Source organism: Anthonomus grandis, chromosome 17 (genome assembly GCF_022605725.1).
Source record: "Anthonomus grandis grandis chromosome 17, icAntGran1.3, whole genome shotgun sequence".
Classification (NCBI taxonomy): domain Eukaryota; kingdom Metazoa; phylum Arthropoda; class Insecta; order Coleoptera; family Curculionidae; genus Anthonomus; species Anthonomus grandis.
In genome coordinates, this window is record NC_065562.1 from 10,913,911 (window position 1) to 10,938,396 (window position 24,486).

General features: G+C 32.5%; 1 protein-coding gene and 1 long non-coding RNA gene across 2 annotated transcripts in view; one reads left to right on the forward strand and one right to left on the reverse strand.

Annotated features, from left to right (window-relative positions):
- LOC126746648 (metabotropic glutamate receptor 2-like) overlaps positions 1-24,486 on the reverse strand; it is a 593,383-nt gene that overhangs the window by 11,870 nt on the left and 557,027 nt on the right. Inside the window, exons 10-13 of the mRNA XM_050454987.1 lie at positions 21,414-21,563; positions 21,227-21,360; positions 7,155-7,480; positions 6,896-7,058 (exon numbers count right to left, since the gene is read on the reverse strand). Of these exons, the coding sequence (XP_050310944.1) occupies positions 6,896-7,058; positions 7,155-7,480; positions 21,227-21,360; positions 21,414-21,563 (773 nt within the window). The remainder of the gene's footprint in view (positions 1-6,895; positions 7,059-7,154; positions 7,481-21,226; positions 21,361-21,413; positions 21,564-24,486) is intronic.
- On the forward strand, positions 13,966-14,859 carry LOC126746658 (uncharacterized). The gene is made up of 2 exons (XR_007663944.1): positions 13,966-14,409; positions 14,569-14,859. It is a non-coding gene; the product is annotated as an uncharacterized LOC126746658 (long non-coding RNA).

The following is a 24,486-nucleotide window of genomic DNA, read 5'->3' on the forward strand; positions in this document are numbered from 1 at the left end:
AAAATGGCATATCTAAGCAAGTCTTGTGTGATGTATCTTGTGCTGTCGGTGATCGTGTCTTGGATGTTATTAACACTTCTTTAAAAAATTGAGTTTTCCCGGAATCATCAAAACTGTCTACTGTTGTTGCTGTTCCCAAAGTACCAAATACCATCAACCATAATGAGTTCCGACCAATTAATACCGTACCTGTCTATGAAAAGCTCCTTGAGGTATGTGTAAAAGAGCAACTTCTAAATTACTGTAACGAAAACTCGATAATTATTGAAAATCAGCCTGGTTTTCGTGAGTGTCACTGTGATAATTTTCTCAAAGCCATTGATAATAATAAATATGTTTTAGCGGTATTCTTAGATTTTAAACGAGCATTCGAAACGATAGACAGAGAAATGAGAAATTCTGCTATATAAATTAAACCAATTGGGAATTAGAGGTGATGTCTTGAACTGGTTTGAATCTTATTTGCGTAATATAGTCCAACATGTAAAGTATGGGAATACTCTCTCTCAGGTTCTTAATGTTGTATTTGGTGTTCCCCAGGGAACAGTATTGGGTCCATTATTGTTGTTCTTATTATATATAAATGATATGGTAAAAGTTACACAAAAATGTAAAACTGTGTTATTTGCAGATGACACAATGATTTATATAATAGGAAACAATATTGATCAGATGGTTTCAGCTGGCTTTGTGTCACCAAATTATGTTTAAATACAAGTAAATCTAAATTTTACCTTTTTACAAAAAAATCGAAAAATAATCAAATAAAAAATGACAATGTGAACATGTCAGTGAATGTCATGAACATGACATGCACAGTGTAGGCGGGGAGAGTATTTTTTATGAAAAAGAAATAAAGTATTTGGGTACAATTTTGGATGCAAATTTAAATTTTATCGCACATGCAGATTACGCCATGAGAAAATTTTCCAAGAAAGTTGGGTTTATTAATACAGTTGGAAAAAACTTATCGATGCATACAAAGCTCCTGCTATATAATGCCATTGCTGTTCCCCATTTGCAGTTTTGCTTCACATTATTATTCAACCTGCCTAAATATAAGGTGAAACAGTTTAAAGTAATTCAAAATAGAGCAATGAGACTAATCCTAAAATGCAATCGATATACTCCTGTTATTATTATGTTAAGTGTGCTAGGTATGATGTCTGTCAGGCAGAGGATTATGTTTGGTGTGTATGTATTTATTTTTAAATTAAAACAACGTCTACTACCCACATATATCTGTGATAAAATAAGAGTGTTCGGAGACGTCCACAATTACTGCACCAGAAATAATACAGACTTTGTCCTTGATAGATGCAATACTAGTCAGATGTTAAATTCTGTACTCAGCAAGGGACTTATTGAATTTAATAAGTTGCCAACTGAAATCAAAATCTGTGATAATTTAAACCAGTTTAGGAGGCTATTGAGAAAATTTATCAGTGTGTGAATGTCTTATTTTATTTTTATTTTTACACATGTTAACATTTTATTTTTAGTTTTAGTTGTTTTATTTTATTTATCCATTCTTAAACAGTAATTTTACTTATTTTTAAGTTTTATTTATACATACTTTCTTTTACTGTTTTATCCTTATTACCCTTGTTTGTGTAGTTGTTGTTTCGTATTTTTTTTTGTGTATTTTCTGCATGTGAGACTTTTTGTGTTTTTTGTATATGTATGTCATTTTGTACAAGCACACACTTTTTTTCAATTTATTTGCATTTTTTATTTTTATTGATTTAAATTCTTAAGTTGTTTTTTAAATATGTATTATATTATCTATATATTATGTATTACCTTTTGTATTTCAAGCTAAATAAATACATTATTATTAATATTATTACATCTCGAAGGTTCAGTGGGAATCTTCCGAAATAGCGTTCTGCCGAGTATATAAGGCGCCGCATCGCCGATAGTAGTCAGTTTGTCAGACCAGTGAAGTAAAGTTCGGAATATTGCCGCGAGATTTAAATAGTTGTAATTAAATACAGTAAAACAAAATATCTCTAGTAGTCGTTAATGTTCGTGTTTTCGTAGGGAAGTGTGTAAATAAACTAGTTGACTATTTTCGATTGTGTTAGTCATAACTGTAAAATAACCTATGCTAATGTTCGGCGCCATTGTCTGAGGATAAAGTGTAGATCGTATCAGCATTTGTCGGAATGTAGATCATCTTTAAAGACTCGCGCCTCATAATTACTCGCTTATGCTCTGTTGGAATCAATATGACTCTGGCTATTAGTAAAAGATCGCTTCCTCTATTTAACGCTAAAGTGGACTCTACTTCGAGAAACTTTGAATTCAATAAACCCTACACCTTTGGCATTCTCTTGCTTTGTTGGTTGTACAGTTTCCCTTCCAAAAGGTAAATTGTAGAAAATTTTATTTGTTATCTTCATTTTTTGTTTTGTAATTTTTTCTGCACACTTACGGTTTAGTTTTCATCACATTCAAAAAACTACTGGAAGGACAGATACACATTTTAAATTTTATTTTTATTTTATTTTTAAGTTATTTGTTAGCTTAATGACTGATAAAAAACTACGTCCGCATAGATTTTTTAAAGTTACACAGCCTTTTTGGATCCCAAAATTGACTGTACAATTCCACTAAAATAATTTTAATACCGAATACGAAAAAAAAAAGATTCATCTGAAAAACAAAAAGGGTCCGTTTAAAGACCATTACATTTCAATCAGTTTAAACAAAAAGGGCCCTAAACATACTTAACCTGCTATTTCAAAGCAATTTTTTCGGGCCATATTTGGAACGAACGACAAAAAGTTTACGGCATGTCTTCCCCCGGTTAAGAGCATTATACCGGCCGGATATCCAACATCCATTAAGAATTTACCGAAGAGATTTTTCCGACGCTTATCAGATTTTCCGCATTTCGAGTCGGCTGACTGACTGTATTAAAAAACACTTTGCTACGACATTCTGGAGAAGAAGGTCAACTCGTCTCCGGATTTTTGCTCTATGCTTCGAGACGAGCCGGATTTTTATGTGTTAGAATGGGATTGGTATGATAATCAGATTTTGATTTGAAAGGGGTTGGGTGCATGGGTAAAGATTAAAAATTAGATTGTGGCCATCTAATATTTTTTTTGTTTCTGTATATTATGTCTTAAAAATTTAAAATAAATTTAACATTAAGATTGTATTAGACGTAATAGAGAAAAAAAATATTTTTGAAACAGATCATTTTTTCAAAAAAAAATAGTGCGTTTGAGATCACACGACTGAAGTAAAACTTCTTTGGCTCCATTTATATGTATATTTATGTACAATTTCCTCTTAGAAGATGGTCCCGGAGCACCACTTTCATATTTAGTTTGTTTATTATTTTTTTAAAAACCTATTTAACGATTTTATTATTGATTTTAGGTTATTATCAAAATCGAGAGTTTCTTTATCAAAAAATTTAATAAAAAATTTATTGTGAATACATACGTTTCTGAGTTATTGAGTAGTTTTTTATTGAATTGAGAAAATCTTGATGCTGTCAAAGGCTTTATAAGAATCCAAATATTTTAAAAGATCATGTAAGAATTTTATGGATTTCATTTTAATATCATAATTATTGAGTTTGTTTACCAAAAAGGTTTACAAAAATACAATATCCTTGCAAAAACCAAAGTTTAAAAGTCTTTATACTGTCAAAGGCTTATAGAAATCAAAAACTCTTAAAATAATTTTACTAAGTAGTTTCTCAATGATTTGAAAAAATGTTGATCCTATCAGTTCAATTCCACACCAAGATACGTGTAAACGTTGCAACTAGTTATTTCATCTATATTTAATTGGATGTTGGATGTTTCTGCTCAGTTTGGAGATATTTCGTATTGATTTGCAGTAAAGATCATTAGTTATTATACTGTTCCAGCAATTTTTGCGACATATATTACAAGTTGTCTTTATCTTTCGCTATGATAACTTGGTCATCAGCAAATTGTAGAGTATAAAGGCAAGTGTCTCCCTCTGATGTCGATGCCCATCCCGTTATACTTTCTCTTGATTGATACAAAGATTGCGCTATGTAATTCTTAAATAATGTAGGTGATGCACAGTAGCCTTGGAGTAAACCTTTATCTACCAGCAACTTCTCTGATAAGTTATTACCGATTTTTACTCTTAACGAGGTTTTTAAGAGATTTTATAATAAAATGACTAAGACCACAACTTTTTGACAGGGACTATTTTATAGGCTTTCTGGAGATCTATGATCATAAGATGGGTTTTTTGGTTAATAGCTGACCTTTTATCCATACCTTGTTTTAAGCAGAAGATGTTATCCGTACGCGTTCTTCCAGCTGACTGTTCTTCTTCTTCTTTGTTTATATATTTCTGTTCAATGAGATCTCGAATAATTCTCCCATACAAATGACTCGTGCGGCTGGTTACAGATATACCTTTGTAGTTTGAACATTTCAGTGTATTCCCTTTCTTATAGATGGATGATATATATGCTTTTTTCCATTCTGCAGAAACCGGATCCCCATTTAGGGGCTGGTTGATGCACCAAGTGAGTTCTTGAAACAGTTTTTCTGACCCATATTTAATTAGTTCAGCGGGAATTTCTCCTGGACCTGTAGCTCGACCGTTTTTCAAATTTCGTACTGCATTCTTGACTTGGTCCATATGAACCATGATTGTATTACCCTCTATTATCACATATGTAGATGTGTTCCACTAATTGTCTTCTCTGTTTTCAGTCAACAGCTTTTAATAGTGATCGGTTCATTTCTTGTTGTATAATTGGGATATTTGCATTATTTTTTGAGTCGGACCTTAAGTTTTTCAGAGAAACCTATGACTTTAAGGACTTAATAAGAACTGGCAGTTTTAGGATCTAGGGATGCACAGGCAGGGGCTGAACATTGGTTCTGTATAAACATAATGCTATTAAATAAAAATGAAACCCAACAGATGCTATTTACAATGCGTTTACTTAATTAAATGAGAGGGCATCACTCAGGCAGAGTTTCTTGGAGTAACCAACAATACAACAAGAGCTAGCTCGAAAGTGTCCAGGGGTATACATATTCTTAGGAATGTCTCGAACAATGTATCTCATGAAATTCTGTGCACTGCCTATTTTGTACTTGTCCAGGCACCCTCATCTGGGGCTCATGTTTGAGTTACCGGGATGATTGTAAAGAGGCTTTTGTAAATTTTCGATTCCTGACACTACCATGTATATATACAGGTTGGCAAATAGAAAACTACACATAGGCATTATAATGCAACACCGCTTCTCGCTTCCTTTCTGTTTGATAAGCGGCGCGGCCGATTCCGATCGTCTGATTTGCTATTTTCGACACGGCACAATCAGCAGACCTTATTTTGCGGTGTAATTGCATACTGCACTGTTGAGTCCTAAACCGCTATTTTCTTCCGAAAAAGTTCAATTGATTAAATGGTTTTATGGAGGCAATTCGGCAGTACAATGCAGGGATTATTCTCACTCAGTTTTGAAAATAGACCGATTCCTTGTGCTAAAACTATTTTAAATGTCGTGTCAAATTTTGAGACATCTTTTTGCGTCCAAGAATGTAGAAATTGTCACTTTAAAACTCAAGAATCACCTATTGAAAGAGTCCAGGCGATAGAGCGGCTGGAAGAAATGGTTTGTAGTGCTTTGGTCTTGGATTCAACACGATCGAGCAGAAGTGTTGGAGAGGAACTGGCTATGCACCATAATACTGTGAGTGAATATTTGGAAAAAAACATGGATATAATTGTTTTAAATATTCCAAAATTCAGGAGGTGTTTCCTGAATATCAGTGGCGAAGAATGACATTTTATGATGGAAAAGGCGAATGAAAATGAAAATTTCGTAGAAACTATTTTGTTTTCAGATAAGTTATCTTTTCCATTGTATGGTAAATATAATCCTTCCATTGTTCATTACTGGTCTCAGGAAAACAAGCACAAAAGTTTTTAGTTCCGTACTTAGTACCCTCAAAAGTTGAATGTTTGAGCTGGTATTTTGAGCTACCATATTATTGGGCCATTTTTCATTGAGGGTACTTAAGTTCTTCCTGCCGTTCAGCTCTTCCCTGATATAGACCAGGGATCAGTCTATTTTCAACAACATGGCTGTCCTACTCATAATTTGGTTAGAGTAAAAGAATTTGTAACAAATACTTTTCCTAGCAGCCTTATTAGTGGAACTGGCAATATTAAATGGCCTCCAAAATCTCCCGATTTGTCACAAAATTACTTTTATTTGTGGGGTTTCTTTCTGATTTTTTTTATAATGATTACAGTCTATTTTTATTAGAGGTTATATTTTATTTTATTAAGAACAACGGTTTAATTTTCAATTTCAAATTCAAAATTATAATTACGGATCTATGCGGGTTTTACACATGTAATTCTTGCATTAGAAAAATATTACACCAATGCCGCGTAATATTTTTTAAAATTTTGCCACAAGAGATACAGATCTCACCGACGTTAGACGCTTACTAAAATAAAATTTAAAATAATCGAGCTCGAACCTCGAACACCAGCGTACTGTCGCGGCGGCGGCTTTGCAATATCTCGCCTGTTAGGAACCTTATATGTGTAGTGATCCGTTCGCCAATCTGTATATTTTTAAAAATTAATTGTATGTACATAAAGAAAAGGAACTTTTATCTAACACATGAAAATATACATGACTATGATACTAGAAAAAAAACAAACTTTAATTAATTTCTTTTTTTGTATTTTATATGTATAAATGAGTATGAGTATGACTTTATAGGTAACGCATTGTTTCAACATTTCTCCAATCCCTGGCAACTTATCCTGGCTTTATTATTCAGAATTCATGAACGTTTTCACGTCATTGTATTTGATGTTTTGCAAAGAAAAATGACAATATAATAAAACTTTTTACCTGGATCCCAACCAATCCCGTACAAATAATAAGCTGCGAACGAGGCGAAATGAAATTGGGCCTTTTTGCCGAATGTTTGCTCGCCTTAAAAATCCTGGATATCCGATTGGTTTTCGTCAGTAAAGCCGCATAGACCACGGTGAAACAAAAGCCCGCGCCGAACCTGAAACAATTATCACGATGAGTTTTGATTCGAACTGACTTCTATGAATGTCATTAATCTTACTCAAAATAAAATCACTGAACAAAATTTACTTACCGTTGGATCCCACACACAATGTCCGTCGGTTTCAAAACCAAAGCGTAAGTGACACTGTAGCACATCAATATTCCAGCTAGTAGGGTGTAGCTGAGTTCCCGTCCAGCTGCCCTTACCACAGGAGTGGTATTGTGCTTAATAAAAACTCCAAATACAAAGAGGGTTATGAGCATCCCTGTAGAGCTAAATGCCATAGCTCCAATAGCCCACCCGCTATCCGGTTGCAGGTATTCTTCTGGAATTGGTATACAACGGACATGTTGATGGTCTGGCAGTTCACCCATTGGACACGCTATGCATTGGGTTGCATCGAAGGGAGAGCGAATCTGAAAATTCAAAGAAATTATAATGTTAATCTGTATAGTAAAGAGATAATATTGTAAGAGTATGTGTGCTAAAGAGCTGGAAATGTTTAATTACATCTTATAAGTCTGTAATTCAGAAAGTTATTTACGGTTAGATATGCAAGTTATCTCGAGAAGTGCGCTTTGAGAATCGAAACGTATTTGAGAGCATATATTTAGGAGCTGCTCAACTAATCTAGTATTTTTTTAAAATATCTTGAATTGATGTAACCAATATCTTCCTAAACTGATCAGATACACTTTCCTGGTAGTCCCAACCAACTTAGTCTTATAACCAATAGTTGGCCACCAAAAGATAAAACTATATAAGTACAGACCAAGTCAGAAAGAATGGAGATTTTTCAAGAACCAGATGGTCATCTTACCAAAGAGATAAAGTGCAAAGATGAAATATATTACAAGAGCTATGAAAAAATGTTTGACATTTGACATTAGCACTAGATACCATTATTTTTATACCTTGGGCCTTTGTAGAAGAAGCTGCAGAAGAGTTATGCTCGATAAAAACGAAGAATTACATGCAGTACATTACACAAGTACATCTTCGATCAGAGATCATAGACAGAATGCATTACATTATCAGATCTTTCTAAATATATTATACCAAAGGATTATCAGCTCTGTACAAATATTTACAGAAGCGAGTAATTAAATCGAAAAGCTGTCTAGTTAATCAAAAAGATAGCATTAAATAATATATATATGTTTCGAAAACTAACGAAGGAAGAACCTGCCTCATTGGGTTACCTAAAGAAAATAAAAAGAAGAGGAAAATATCAGAGAACGCCACTGAGAGGACCTTCCGGTGTTCATGGATGTTTCTTGGAATAATCAAACTAAATTAATTTTTATAGAGGTTCTGATAGGGCATGTCTACTCTTTTGAACACCAACAAAAGAATAATCTGCTAAATGCGGGAGAGGGAACAACTTGTAGAATGTGCGAGGTTTTTGTTCAAAGTCCTACGTTCTACAGTGTTTTGCAATAGGGACTTTGACAGTTGATTGCTAGGCCATAGTATTGAAGCTACATCTGTTGATTTGGCTTTAATTTATTAAGTCAATTATGCCAAATTACCATAGACTGATCTAGCATTTAACAGCATGTGCAAATGATAAAAATCTTTTATTAAAATATGTGTTTTGTTTGGAAAACAGTCAATAAATTTGAGTTTACTGACCCAGAAGCTGAAGGTGTGTCTAAATGCCTATAGATACTGATGTGTGTTCTCTGAATAACATCTGAAGCAGTTGAATATGAGATCCATAAGCATCCAATACATCCCAATAAAGTTTAGTGTGATTTTTGGGGTCACCGGTCCAAATTTCTTAAAGAACGACATTGACCAGTTGCCATAATCGTCCTACCAAGAGGAGAGGACTATTCGTAGTGTGGCCGATAAATTTAAATCTATGGACTTAAAAGCTGAATGTAAACGATCATAGATATGGATGTGTATTATCTGAATAGAACCGGAAGCAGTTAAGCTTGAGATCCAAGAGCATCCAATACATACCAATAAAGTTTGGTGTGATTTTTGGCATCATCGGTCTAAAATTATTTTACCACGAGGTTGATCAGTCGTCATAATCATCCTACCAAGGGAAGAGCTATAGCTATATTTCCTGGTGGTTAACAAATATTGACACCATATATAATAATATTAAATAAAATATTTATGCACTAGAAATATTTACGGATATCTCTAAAAGTGGCTATAGTACCTGAGCTCAGAGTCAACGACGCAACGACGCTTATATAACTTCTTAGAGTTAAAAGCATTATTTTTGGAGAAAAGGCATTATACAAATATTTTAAAACATTGCAATATTTAGCAGTATTAATTTAGCTGTAATAAATTAGCAGTCAGTTACATCAATAGAATGTAGCATCAAATATGCAAATTTAAGTGAATTATCAAGGATAATTTGGCATTGGTATGAAAAGCGATACTTATGCCTCTTATATTTCATCCCAAGAAAACTAGGAAGCAGATTAAGAATCTCATATCTTAAAACCTGAAACGGAATGGATATTTGCCTTTTATGATTTTAGAGCTATTTCTAAAAAAATTGGGACGCCACATAAAGATCTTTTGCTTCCCAGTATAACACTAAATGTAGGTGTCAGGCATTATGGCAAGTTGACTCAGGCGCAGAAATAATTGATGCGTTTACTATGTTATGGGGTAATATACGGTTTTACGCATTTTCTTCATTTTCTTTTATACTAGGAAAAATTCAAAAAATGTCACTGGTAAAGGTCACATTGATGAAAACTCCTCTCAGATATCTGCAGATTTTTTAAACATTTTTGGTAAAAATCCACATCGCAAAGATTCTAAGTCTTTCGATCTTCAAGGTGGCAATTTATAATTGCTAATTGCTTTAAGGTGGCAATTTATAACCCAAAATCACCCGAGAAGCGAACAATGTGTCAAAATAAACTCCAAATACCAAGAACTCTCTAAAGTGCAAATTAGCCGTCCGGATAGGAATCCCGAGGCTGTCAATATTATGTTTATAGCCCATAAAAATATACGGTTAATATACTGTATACTGTAATAATACTGTTCCTCAAGAAACCTTAATCGATTTGTGGCTAACATATCAAAGGTTATCGAGTTTTTACAACGCCCTTTTAAAAATAAATCCCCTGCATATATTAGTTTAAATACTCAGAGATCCGCATTATCATTACTCTTATTATTAATATATAAAAAAGAGGTTGTAACAGTAATGTTAATGAAGATAGCTTAAAAAAATTTCTTCTAAATTATCTACTCGACGTACGTTCTGCTGGCTACAGTACATAGAAGACAAATAACTTTTTTAAGTAAAATCTCCAGTAATATTAAATCTAACTCAGGCATTCAAATATTTATTCCAGATCTAATAAAAACATGAAATAGTCATAATACACAACCGTATATTTAAGGAGATGGATTAAGGAGTTATTAAGTTAATTATAATATTAGGATTTATTTAAAAAGATTATTTAAAAGAGGATTGAGAGTCTCCTTTTTTTACAACTCTAAATTATATGTAGCCTCTCTTGTTTTCAATTTTGTTGATATAACAAAGAACATTCGAAATGACACGCGTCTAAAGACACGACTAATAGATGGATTAGGGATACTTTGCATAAATCTGGTGTAGACATTTCCATTTTAAACTATACTCCACCAGACAAGCCTCTATTTCTTCATCGCAATATGTGCAATCTAAATTTAATTTTGAAACTAAAATACTGTACTAAAAACTTAATATAAGCTGTTTACCCACGATATTAATAATTTTTGTTGTTAGACTTTTTTTCAAATAATATAAAGTCCTTTCTTTCTCATTTGTACATGGGTTAAATAGTACGATATTTATACATGAATTACATTTTATCTAAAGTTATAACTTTATGTATGAAATGTTACAGTTTCGAAGGTTTAAGTTAACATTATTCGAAAAAAAAAATTATATTAAAAATAATAATGGTTAATGGGTTACAACATGCAATTTGTTTTACTCAAAAATAAAAACCTTTAAACATCTACATAGTAAAATGTCTTTGAAGTGAATGCAGAGAATAATTAATAGATCAAACGAACTCACCTATGAAGTTCGATCTAAATTATTCACTGCATCCACTTCAAAGACACCAAATCCTCCCAACCCGATAAGCCCCAATTATTTTTAAATAAAACAAATTGATACTTTAAACTAAATGAGTGACCATAAAATGCACCAGCAAGGGGTGAAGGGGTGGCTTCTTTTTACGTCTTTAAAATCTTGTGCGTATTAAGTACCAAAACTACATAGTAAAATGTCTTTGAATTGGATGCAGAGAATAATTTAGATCGAATTCCACAGGTAAGTTCGTTTGATGTATTAATTATTATTGTGGGGTTTCGTAAGTCGTCGGTCTATGCGAATGAACCATAACCGTTCTCAAAGCCAGCATAACCTATGTTATCGGTCAGCCTGGTATATCTGTCAGAATCATGGAAAATATAACATTCTGACATATTCTACACATATGGGCGTCGATTGACGTTTCAAACGTATAAAAAATGTCCATAATATCTGATACACAGTTTGCTGTATTTAAATTTTCAATAGGAACTGCTTATGTGAAAGATCTTTTATATCGAGGATTATGATATTTCAGAAGACATATAACCATTTCTGCTCTTACAGCAGAATCATAGACTTATCGTTTCAGAGTCAAATAAGTGAAAGCAAAGGACACAATAGCTCCCTAGTTGTTTCATTGCTTTTAACTCTTTATTCTAACTATATAGAACAGCTAGAGTCGCGTCGCCGATACGCAACTTTAGTTGCTCGTTAGCTCTAGTATTTCTTAAGCCTAAATATTGCTATTATGCTTGTTTATCAGTGATAGTGTTTTGAACGTAAACCTGATGACTTTTGAGACGCAAACTTAAATAAAAAGGAAGTATTAGGTCCTTTTTATCACATTGATGGTGCCTTTGCTAACACATCTGTTGCAACAATAGCAAGAGTTTTACTTGCAAACGGGATCAATGAGGTCCAAGAGGGACGTGGTGGTTCACAAATTCTGTTTTTATTATTGTCAAATATGGTCGTTCAGCACTATGTTCTTCTGCAATTTGTTCAAAGACATTTGACGTTAGGGTATGATCTATTTTAATGGTATAAAGGAATTTTACATACTAGTGATGATTAGTATGAACCAATGAATTGAGATAGAAGACATATAAATTAAAAAGACTTGCTTCTTTAAGACTGGGTAAAGAAAGTCCAAGTAAATTAATCGAATTTACTGGATCTATACAAGAGTCATAATACCAGTGAAATATTAACCTTCAGAAGCTATCTGTAATTAGGCCTTAGCAGTTTTATACATATCTGATAAATAACTGACATGTAAACAGCGGTTGCAAATAAGATTATGAGGCTAATGGAACAAAAAAAGGAGAGAGGAGAAAGAAAATAGTGTGATAATAACCAAAATAGAAAAAATATATTTTTTTTTAATTAGACATTCACTAATAATTTAGGCAAAAAAACTGAGTTTGTTGATGTTTCACCAATTGACGGAGAGTCAATAAATTTTTCTGGTATAGGACAGTTATTGCCAATATTAACCTAAAACTAAAGATTAATGACACTGTCAAAGGTTAAGGTACTAAGAAGCGAAAACCAATAAGAAAATCGCCTTAATTTATTTTCTGCATAATCTATCATGAGAAAACAGTTCGAACATGGCCACCGCAGTTTCAGACAAATCTTAAGTGGTGAGAGGCTGTAATCCTCGAGCTGCCAATCAGGATTTATATGTGGAATGTAAAGACGTTAGTTAAATAGATATGCTAAGATCAGGATAATGCAATGATTTCTATATATTAATTTTAAAACAAGTAATGGAATGTGCTTCAAATGAATGAGAGTTCAAAAGAATTAACTTCACTTTAAGATCATTTTTATCAGTTAGTATTTTCAGTCATAATTAGATCAACACTAATAAAAGACAATATCCGTTAGGCAATGGCTGATAAAATAGAACAAAAAACTGATAGGCTTTAGGGGTTGGTCGACGGCAACTAATCTGGGTCGTTTTGAGGAATTTCTTGCTAATGTTTTGTATAGAAGGAGTCAGGTGAATGTGGTGTTTAATGACTGCCCTACGGCCTCCGGTAAAATTGCCCTGATATACTACTTAAAAAGTTCAAGGCTTTTGGCATATCAAACAATTTTCTGATTTTTTTTAAGATCTTATTTATTTATTTATTCATAAAGATATCAACAACTAATTACCATTACAGAAAGGTAGCGGAAAATACATTATTATTTAACATAGGTCACTAATGTGTCATTTTACAAGATATTTAGTTGAAGCTACACAATTTCTGGTCAATTTTTTTTAATTAATTTAAATTTATTATGTCAATGTCAATTTCAGAGCAATACTGGTCAAAGATACAACTCATTTTATATATAGGAGAAGTCCTCTAAAGATTTGTTCTAGGTAATTTTGGATAAAACATTTTTGGAGCTCTAGAACCGCTTCTAGTTGTCGCAAAAGAAAACTGGCAGAGAATATCAGGACAGTCTATATCCCCCTTGAGCAACTCAAACATAGTGCCAAGAAGTACTGTTTCCCTTCTGTTTTCAAGTGATGAAAAACACCTAGCAAATAGTTATGATTGCATCAACGTTGTGGGTAAACACCATATTTTCTGAAATAAAGACAGTTCACGAATTTTCTTTGCACTCTTTCGATCGCAGAAATCCTGCAGATGCATATTCCAATATTAGCACCACCAAACTGTCAAAAAGATGCAGAGACAATTCAATGTCACAGTTTTTTGTATTTCTTGTGAAGAAACCTATAATTCTTTGAACACACTCAATTTTAGCTAGAATGTCATTGTCAAAAGATAGATTTTTATCAAAAGTCACACCCAAATCCCTTTGTTTTTCAACCCTCTTTATATATGTATATTTACTTGGTCGTAAACAGTTTGTTCAGTACAATGGATATAAATCCGTACAATTTGTAACATCAGACGTGCCAGAGGGCATCAATCTTAACCCATTGCTATTCTTGGTCTTTTTAAATGAACATTGGCGATGTTATAAATGTCCATTTTCAATTATTTGCAGACGATTTAAGATTTTACTTGATCGTGGAGACTTACGAGGATTGCGAGAGACTCCAATGTAGCTTAGACTTTGTTTAGGAATCTTGCGTTCAGAATAGGCTATTATTGAATATCGATAAGTGTCCGATGATGTTTGTTGAAGGAGATCTCCTGTAAAGTGCGATTATTATGTTGGTCATTTTATTCTGGCCAGAACGCACTACAGTACACGAGATTTGAAAGTATAAATTGAAGCGCTCGGGGGAACAAGGTACATAAGCCACATTTTTTACGAAAATGAGATCTGTTTATAGAATGCTTTCTTAAGAAGATCACAACCCACAATAAAAATATCTCTAATATATGCTAACCGGCGTCACCAAACGTGTAGTTTCTTGTTGCCAAATTAAAATATCAGGCATTTTTTTAGTCAACAAAGTCATATGCCACCTCAAAAGCAACATGGCCGCACAGAAGCAGGTGTCTGTTGAACGTAATCTGTGTAAAAACGAAGTTTCTAGTGCTAGTTCGGAAAGTGATTTCGATTCAAATGATAGTGTAAGAGACCGAAATTATAATCCCGATGATAGCAGCTCCGATTCTTTCACGGACGACGATTTATCGGCAAGTAAACAATATTGTGGCTTATGACCGTCTTGCTCTTTTTTGTTGTGGCATATGCCTTTTTACTACGATACTGTAATAAATTTAGTTTTTTGGATTTAGCCAATTCTTGTAATTTATTTCTGTCAGAAAACAAAGTAACTATGAAATAAAATTTTAGAACACCTTAACCCTATTTAGCTAAGCCTATTTCTTAAAAATTTTATTACCCATTTTATGTGACTTATGACTTTTTTGAGTCGAAAAATATTATTCAGTATTTGTCATGTTAATTTTTTTTTCAATTTTAATGTTTAAAAAGGTACCTATATTAATTAACGCATGACAAAAAAACTTACAAAAAAAAAACATTTTTTACAGTCCCATTCCCAAAATAATGAAGCGGATGTATCCAGAGGCGTCCTAGAAACACCCGATAAAGCTACTCCGTCACGATAGCGGAAACAAAATCTTCAAAGAAGAAAAAAGGGAGAAGTCAAAACCAAGCGTAACCTGGGACACTGCTATGAGAGCAGTAGAGGAAAGAAAGTTGACGATAGAATGATTGGCCCTCCCTGTAAATGTCAGAAGAAGTGCAGAGAAAAGATGGTTGGAAAGGAAAACCAAATTTTTAACGATTTTTGGAATTTGGGTTCTTATAAAGAACAAAACACTTATTTATTTGGGTGTATTAAAGCTATGCCGAAAAAACGTTCATATAGAAAAAAAAACAAAAATCTTTTTAAATTATCAATATTTTATAAAATTAAATGGCTTAGATCTGCAACTCTGTAAGGAAGAGTTTTTATCAGTGCATGGATTACAAAATTCCTCTAAAAGGGTGCGACCTATTTGCAAACAGATTGCAGAGGGAAGAAGTATTCCCAAAAATGACGAACGTGGGAAGCACCACAACAGACCCAATATGAGCAAGTACAATCTGCTCATGACCACATCAAAGCTTTTCCAAAGTATGTTAGCCACTACAGCAGGAAAAGGAATCCCAACAGAGTATATTTAGATCACGACATTTCCATCTCATCTCTGTACAACGATTTTTACATTGACTGGTGTCAAGATAAAAACATTACACCAGTAAAAGAAGATATGTATCGAAGGATATTCTGTAATGAATACAATATAGGCTATAAACTGCCAAAAGGCGATACTTGTCACACATGTGACTCTCTAAATATTTCGATTAAGACCGAAGAAACTAATAAAAACGATGAAGAAGTTAAAAAATTAAAAACTCAACTAGAACTTCATCATAGGCCAGCAGCCGCCATGCAGAACAGCTTGAAAGAGGAAGTGGTATCGGTAAGTAGTAAAGACAAAATTGTGATTACTTTTAACTTACAACAAACACTTCCTACATCAAACCTAACTGTTGGTTCTGCCTTTTATTTGAGGAAGGCTTGGACCTACAATCTTGGTGTCCATGACTGCGTAAGTGGAAAAGCAACCATGTTCATGTGGCCAGAAACAACGGCAAAGCGAGGTAGTGAAGAAATCGCTAGTACTGGCCAAAAAGATCTTGTGATTTTTACAGATAATTGCGGGAGCCAGATTAAAAATTGGCAAATCATATCACTCTGGTCGCAGCTCGTGAGAGAAAATAAATTTAGAAGCATCGAGCATAGATTTCTTATTTCCTAATTCCTTCCTTCCTTTATCTACCATGTGATCGTGACTTTGCGCTCATAGAGAAGCATACAAGATACTTGGGCCAAATTTATTCTCCAGAAGACTGGTTTAAAGCTGTGCAAAAAAGTAAACGGGTAAATCTATTCGAAGTAGTCGTTATGGAACAAAGTGATTTTTTTTCTTTTGGAAGCATCTCTATGACAAAGAAAAACCTTACTGATGATAAAGAACCTTTACATTTTAATAGGGTACTATGTTTCCGCTTCGAGTCTCAAAATCCGAATGTAATGTTGGTGAAACATGAACTAAACGGTAATTTTAAACCAGTAAATATCGAAAAACGCGGAAATAGGCTTTGCCAACAGGCCTACGGAATTTTAAAAAACTTGGAAAAAAAAAATGATAAGCCTGTAGAGCTACAAAGTAAGAAAGTAGAAGAATTGAAGAAACTCATGCAATATATCCCTCCCGTGAACCAAACCTTCTACCTGAATATTTTGAAAACAGCTTCTAATTCTGCTAATGTGGATGCAATAACAGAACAAAATGACGTGGAATGTGTTGATGGTGAACCCAATAATCTAGATTTTGACGAAGAGTTTTAGAAATAAAGTTTTTTTTTTACTTTTTAAATCAGAATCCAAGTTTTTGTTCACGTTTTTTTGTGTACTACTTGCATATCTTATTCAGATGTTATTTGTGGCTACTTAAAATATTTTATTGCTATTAAGATGTGGTTCTATGTATTTTTATTGCAAAAATATAGCATATGTTTTTGATAACATAAAGGTCACAAGCCAATTTTTTTTTCCATTTTTGAAATATATTCTTTTTTAAAAAGAAATTACCAATTATTTTCTTTGAAATTAATAAATAAATCCATCTTCTATAAAGATCACATAGAACCGTTTGCTTGAAAACATATCTCTGATTTCAGGATTTACCCAAAAGTTTCATTTTAACTTTTCTCAATAAAGGCCAAATGTGGCTTATGTACCTTGTTCCCCCGAGCGCTTCAATTGTTGATCAACTTTCTTTTGCCGAGTCTCTGGGTCAAGGCAGATGCTATAGGTTTTATTTTGCGAAATTGTAAATCTTTTAACAATGTCAACGCCTTTGCAGCTATGTTTAACTCTTTAGTTAGAAGTAAAGGTTAGAAGTCAGGACAGTCTGTATCCCCCTTGAGCAAGTCGAACATAGTGTAAAGAAGAAAATTAAAAAAAAAAAGAAAAAAAAAGACATTTTCAAAGTACCTAGAATTTAAATAAATCTTAGTTTATCCACCAAGACACCGGTCAGGCAGTAAATTACTATAAATATTTCACTTTCAAAGTGTACTCAAGGGCAGATAATTACACTTAATCTCGTTTTTGTATAAACTAATAAATGTAATGTCACTGTGTGTCCGTCGTTATTAAGCAGAATTAGTTTTAATGTCCCAACTATCCCAGTAATTTTTCCTACCTATCACTAGCTCTTAGTAACTTGGTTCAAGCGTCACCAGTGTATGGAGTCTGCTCAGTATTCAATAAGGTTGCAAACCAAATTGATCTGTTAGCCTCACATATGTAGAGCAGAGCAGAAGTTGAGGATATAGTGCGAGATATGGTTTGGGAGAACTGAATTAGCGTGCAAATAGACTCAATTTCAAGACTAAGCCAAAAAATTAGCTTAAAGTATTACACTCAGCATTAAAACCCAAAATGTATCTAAGCCTTAAGGCCATAAGTCAAATCCTACTAAAATGAAGCAAATTAATAATGGAGAATAATTTGTAACGCGAGACTTTAAAGATGCAGACTGTATGATCATCAAAACATCACTATTTGACTTTCAGTACTAATTCTAAGCGATTCAATCTAGCTTTTCTAGTGTAAAGTTTTTACCAAAATAAAACCTATATTCGTCGATAATTCAAGAACCCAAATGTCTATATTAGTGAGTAAAATGGATCTTAATGTGGATATTGAATTTGATTGAAGATAGCAAAAAAATAACTTAAATGTGTAAAAAGACAAAAATGATGGAGATCAAAATCCGAATCAGAAAGTGCACTACACAGTGAACGAGAACAAATAAAATAATACACGGGAAACAGAAAAATTACTCCATAAAGTGAATAAGATGATTCTTTTGAATATAACCTTTTCAATAGCTTCTTCTTCAAAGAAATGACAAAAGAAATAAAAATTTCATCATGAAGATAAAGGAGTTCTTTCGACTAGATGGTCTTTAACATTAATTAAAAAAAAAGAAAGTTTACCTAAAAAATCAAATAAAAAATATTATGATGCAGCCATGAGAAGAGAGTATTTAAAAAGGGCAAAAGAAGAAAGTATTTAAGAAAGGTGGAAAAATTATCTGCAAATTAAAATTGATATTAAATAGAAATGGAAATTATTGGTATTTCGTTTAAGTTTTCAATATCCAATAGAACCACAATCTACCTGAAGTATTATATATTTATAATCTACTATTATGCTCTCAAGAATATTTAAAATGAAAATTTTTATTTTTCGCTTATTTAAAAATAAAATTAAATTGGTAGTGGTCAAGAGATGAAACCAATGTACGATGTGGATATCCATTAGAGCGCATGTGGTATCCAACAGGATTTACGGATATCGCTTCATGTCCAGAGAATATCCATCATTTAATTTAATACTACCGAGCAAAAACTTTATACCTAAATATCCAGATTCGGAGTCGTGGAGTTCGCCAGGTATCCACAAATGGTACCATAAAGAATTTACAAAAGTGTGTCATTCGTAGTATCACAGATTTAACTAGCTAACGCAAGTTAGCTTGCGTTAGCTAGTTAAATCTGTGGTAGTATCCACTGGATATTTAGTAAATATTTACTATCCCTACGTCGATATCGATCGGATAGATCCTTTATCCAATAGATATCCACTGCATAATTTATGCTATCCGGGTTGTTTTAGGCAGTTTGAATAATTTTTAACCTCTTTTAAGTTCAAGTCATTTCCTATTTATTTCAGGTGATTTAAATAATTTTTATGTTCTTCCAGGCAGTTGAAGTAATTTTCTATTCTAGACAGTATTAGCGAGTTTTAATTTCTTCCAGGTAGTTGAAGCCATTTTCTATTTATTTTATTTTTACAAGATAGTAAGCTTCAACTGCCTGAACGAAATAATAAATAATTACATAATTACCTTAGAAAAAGCCTCTAAACTACACAAAATAAAAACAAAACGATAACAACTGCTTGTTTCAGGATGAATTGGACCCAATTCATTAATTTATCAGGCAATTGAGGCCACTTCTCCTATTTTTTTTAATTTACGTAATTTAAAAAAAATTTATTCCAGGCTCTTCAAGTAATATCTTTTTTATTCCGGGAAGTTAAAGTCAATTATTTCAGGCACTCTGAATATTTTCTTACTTCAAGGAAGTAGGCTTTAAGTGCCCGGAATAAATATTTCCATTAACGTGTCATTAAAGTAAAAAATGACAATAAACTATCTGAAACAATTTAAAAAAAATAGTAATTGCTTATTTCAGGCAAATTAGACTCAATTAATTACTTTACCAAGCAATTAATATCATTTATTATTTTTGTTTGAGGTAATGATTATTTATTCCAGGCAGTTGAAGTCATTTCTTAGTTACTTCAGACTCTTGAAGTCATATTTTATTTCTTTCAGACAGTCAAAGTCACTTGTTTTGGGCAGTTTGAATGTTGTTTTTCTTGTTCTAGGTTCAAGTAATTTCCTATTTATTTTAGTTAATTTGAGTAATTCTTAAGTTCTTCCAAGTAGTTTCAGTTAATTTTTATTTCTTCCATACATTTGGTAATAGTACATTGATGTCTTGTTTTTTCGTTAAACCATTCAATTTCATTCTTAATAGAGATCTTGTTTACAAGGCTAGTATATTAAAAAGAGTCACAGTTAACAGGCGCTTTTCAAAAAAAAAACAATAGAAAAGACGCTTTTACTCTTACAAATTACGGCCTCTAGAGGTTCCGAAAAGATGGTGGCGAAATAAAAGGCCAGCTCGCACCTGGGGTGCCGAAAAACAGGAAACAAATAAAAACATCAAAGCGCTTTGGCAAAATTAAAGTACACTGCCACCTCTAATCTTCGACCGCGATGATGAACTATCTTTAAAGGGCCCGTTTTGTTATTTTTGCGTTGTAATTCTCAGCTTAAACCGAACCGCGAGCTTTAATATTAAAGGGAAAATACATAAACAAGTAGTCTGTACATTGCATTAAATGTTACGTTTCGTTATACTATATAAATATAAAGCATCTATTAAAATGTAAGCCTGTTGTAAAAGGTAATTGAAATGTGAATTATTTCGCTTTCTCTTTAGGAAATTCATATTTATTTCAAGTTTGTATAAAGTATTAGGTACTTTACAACTGGAAGAAAACTGGAAAAAAAGCAGGGAAGTCTTCTTTATCACCTAAAACGAATAAGACAAATTGACATAAAGCTATGTCCAATTTAAAACAAAAGTCTAATAGTGTCCTAATTGATTTATTTAACGTACTTTTCGAGTTTGTCCTCGATTGTCCAGATCTTTTTCCTTAATTATTCATTCATGCTTAGACAGTTCCGAAGAAATTAGAAAATTACCTTCAGTTTTTGTTTACCTTCTCGGCTTCATATACCTTAATCGTATTTTGCAAGTGTGACTGCTAGATGGCGCCTCGGTATATTTGTTTGAATGATTTATTGTTACAGTAACTTAAATTCAAAGCTTGAATCATGACTTTTAGATGGCGTTACCAAACGAGTGCGAAAACTATATCGGAATGCATATATCTTGTAATAATTCAATATTTATTTTACAATAGTTCACTTACCTGATATTGAGTGCAGTTAAAACAATGCCAACAACAGCTCTCCTTCTCCACATACTTCTTTGCTTGTCCCACAGCACACGGTAGACTGCACACAGACTCTGGAGGTTTTGGTTGGCCCAACTTAAATTGTATTTCTAGAAAATACCCGATTAATTAAGTAATTCTTGTAAATTCGCCAGCTCCTTACCTGACATATTAAGTTCTAAAGTTCCTTCTAAATATTCGCCCACTCGCACCCACTGATACTTCCCTGGGGAAACTTGTTTGAAATGGATAATGTTGTAGCGGGCAGGCCCGTCTCCATTTTCGTCGAAGTGAAATCTATCCCCGCTTAAACCTGGAATAAATTTGTATTTAAGGATTATCTACATTAACATTTTATATCCTCGTGAGGATAAAAAATGATGAAGTAGATGTTTCATAATTTATTTATAATGATAATTAAAGCTTCTGGGAATGAGAAATTCGTTTTTGATTCTCAGACAAAGATTTACATTTAAGACACTTAAATATATTAATACTTGTTTTGCTCAGCCATTAATTTTTCAGACAGTCATTTTAGGATTGATACTTCACATTTCGGGTAGTTACATTATATACTAAGTGTCTTTAGGATTTTTAAAAATATTTAGTTCATATTCTTTCTCACAGTTCAGTAGTTACTTAATCCGGGTTGTAAGTTATTCTCCTTCTTCTTCTATATAAGACTTAAAATAAATAAGACGACCTGACCATTCCACTATAAGCCACTCCCTATAAGCGAAGACATAATTGCCATTTTTCGTTTTTATAATTTGTTTATATATTGGAGAGACCTACTCAGAGAGTTCTTATTTCTATACTCTTTGAGATAGATTGATATATACATGATATCGATGTAAAAAAAATACTTAAATAGATTAACGACATTTCGACCCAGTTGTGGTGATCTAAGCCAAATAATATGGTTTCAATAAATGTTGCATCGGGTGTATTTAAGTTATGCATTACTTAATTAAGTAGGAAACATATAAATAAACTCTTAAAATTTTCATAACTTATATGGCAATACTTTCTACAGAATTTTATACATTTATCCTGTAAAGTACCTGTTTTGATTGGTTTTTATTAGAATGTAAAAAAACTTTTTATTTATTTGCTATAACTGCGTTAAAATGTGCTTTCTGACCCACAGAGTAACTCTTGATAAATCCATCATGTTAATTAGGTTTGTTATCATTCCTTATACCCTACAGAAAGAGGAGTATGACTAGGCCTGGGTTTCTAATTTTTAAACAATAATTAATACATGAACATCTAAGTTATTTTTTTTTCTAATTTTAAGATGTTTTTTTTTTTTAATAAAAATAGTCATAACTCAAAATCCATGAAACCTATTAAAACTTTGCATGTAGCTTCCTTAATTAATTGAATTATAGACATATAATTAAGAATATTTTAATTATTTTATAGGGTGTCGAGAAAATCTTTAATTTTGATATATGTTATTTTTTTTTCTCGAGTTTTTCTCCCTCTCTCAGTCAAGTAAATTATAGAGAAAAATAAAAACTCCAAGTCTCGGTCTCAAAACATCCTTTATATACGTCACGAAGGTTATATGTTTCGCTAATAAAGCATCATCAGACCTATTTCTGTTTAAAAAATCGGCCTATGTCCAGTGATGAAGTAAACAAACATTATCAAGTGTTGCGCTGTACATCTACATTATAAATTTAAATTAAAAGAAAAAAAAATCAATTTAATTCAACACACTCATCGCCAAGTAAATTATATTTTTTTTAAGCAGTTACAAATTGCTTTAAATTTAAGTAATTGTTTCTCTCTTTCAGGCAGTTAAGTTATTTTAACAGATAGTCGAAGCCGATTGGCCTGACTTTAAGTCATTTTTAAAGTTTTGGCCAATGGCAGTTTTATACACACCCTGCCAACTGAGGCCTTAACTCACAAGTTAAAAAGAGAACCAGAGCGATTCTCTTATTTTCCAAAAATCTGTGGCGTATTGCATTTCATCTCTCAACAGCAAGCGGTATTGGGGAATCAGTAAAGCATCTTTACCTATAAAGGTCCGTTACATGTTAATACATATGTATATCGGTGCTCAAGAAAGAAATTTGCCAGTGGTGTATATCTGCTGCACTACATATTATTCAATAGTTAAGCTCTGACTCAATTTCTTTTTAAGCAGTCGTGGAAGGGGTTTTCATGGATTTCTCAGTACTTCACTATTTTTTTTTTGTAATTTTTTATGTTTTCCAGGCATTTCAAGTTTGTCTTATTGGTTCTATAGTAGACACAGATTTAAAACATTTTTTTGCCTGTGTTTATTATGCTATATTTGCAAAATTTTAGACTTGTTTCATCCGTATTAAAACATTCAATCTAAATATAATCGTTACTTAACATCACCCAAAATACTTTAAATTCCTGTTATTTTTATTTTCTAATTAAGTTTTTTCCAGATTATTGAGAATTTTCCAGACAGCGTCTAACGTTCACGTCCCTCTTGTTAATTGGATTTTTCCAGGTTTGGTTCTCAGTAAACTTTTTGGATTTTCCAGCTGATTTAAACTTTCAATCGAAAGCGGCCTGTTTCTTGCAGGAGTCGCTTGTAAACTTGTCTCAAGACGATTTTATGCCTGATTTTGTCCGAACTTTTAAAAATAGATTTAAATGATTTCATGGTATTAAGTTTTAAAATCGTATTAAGTGGCTCTCTGGTTAAAGCTATATTTAGATAAATCAGTTAGTTTTCTTAAATGCTTCCTTTTTATAATGAATTTCTATTTTTTTAGTTTTTTTCAATTTTTCGTATTTTTTACCAATTTTGTTTTTCAGCATAAATCTGGTTTTTAAAGAGTCAGAAACATTTCAAGGACCTGAAGCTTACCAGATTAGCATCTGAAATAATATTAGACAATAAATTATTAGATTCAACTAAGTATGGATAAAAAGAAAAACAAGAAGTAGTATTCTTCTAATAATAAAGGACGAAGGAACCCTTAAATCTAAAAATGTAAAGATTTTGGTTCTCATTGGTCAAGGAAAGTAAAAAATATAATGGAAGCCATAGGATCATCACATACAGTAAGTAAGAGTCTAAACCTCAGTTTAAAGAGAGAATTTATTAAATCTACAATCCGAAAGCTGCTTTTTATATTTTGAGCCTTGGCAATACTTCGTTATACAATAAAGTTCGTTCCATTTACGCGCCATTTGACATTTTCATGTAAAAGTTTAGCTGTTTTGACGCTTATCTTCTT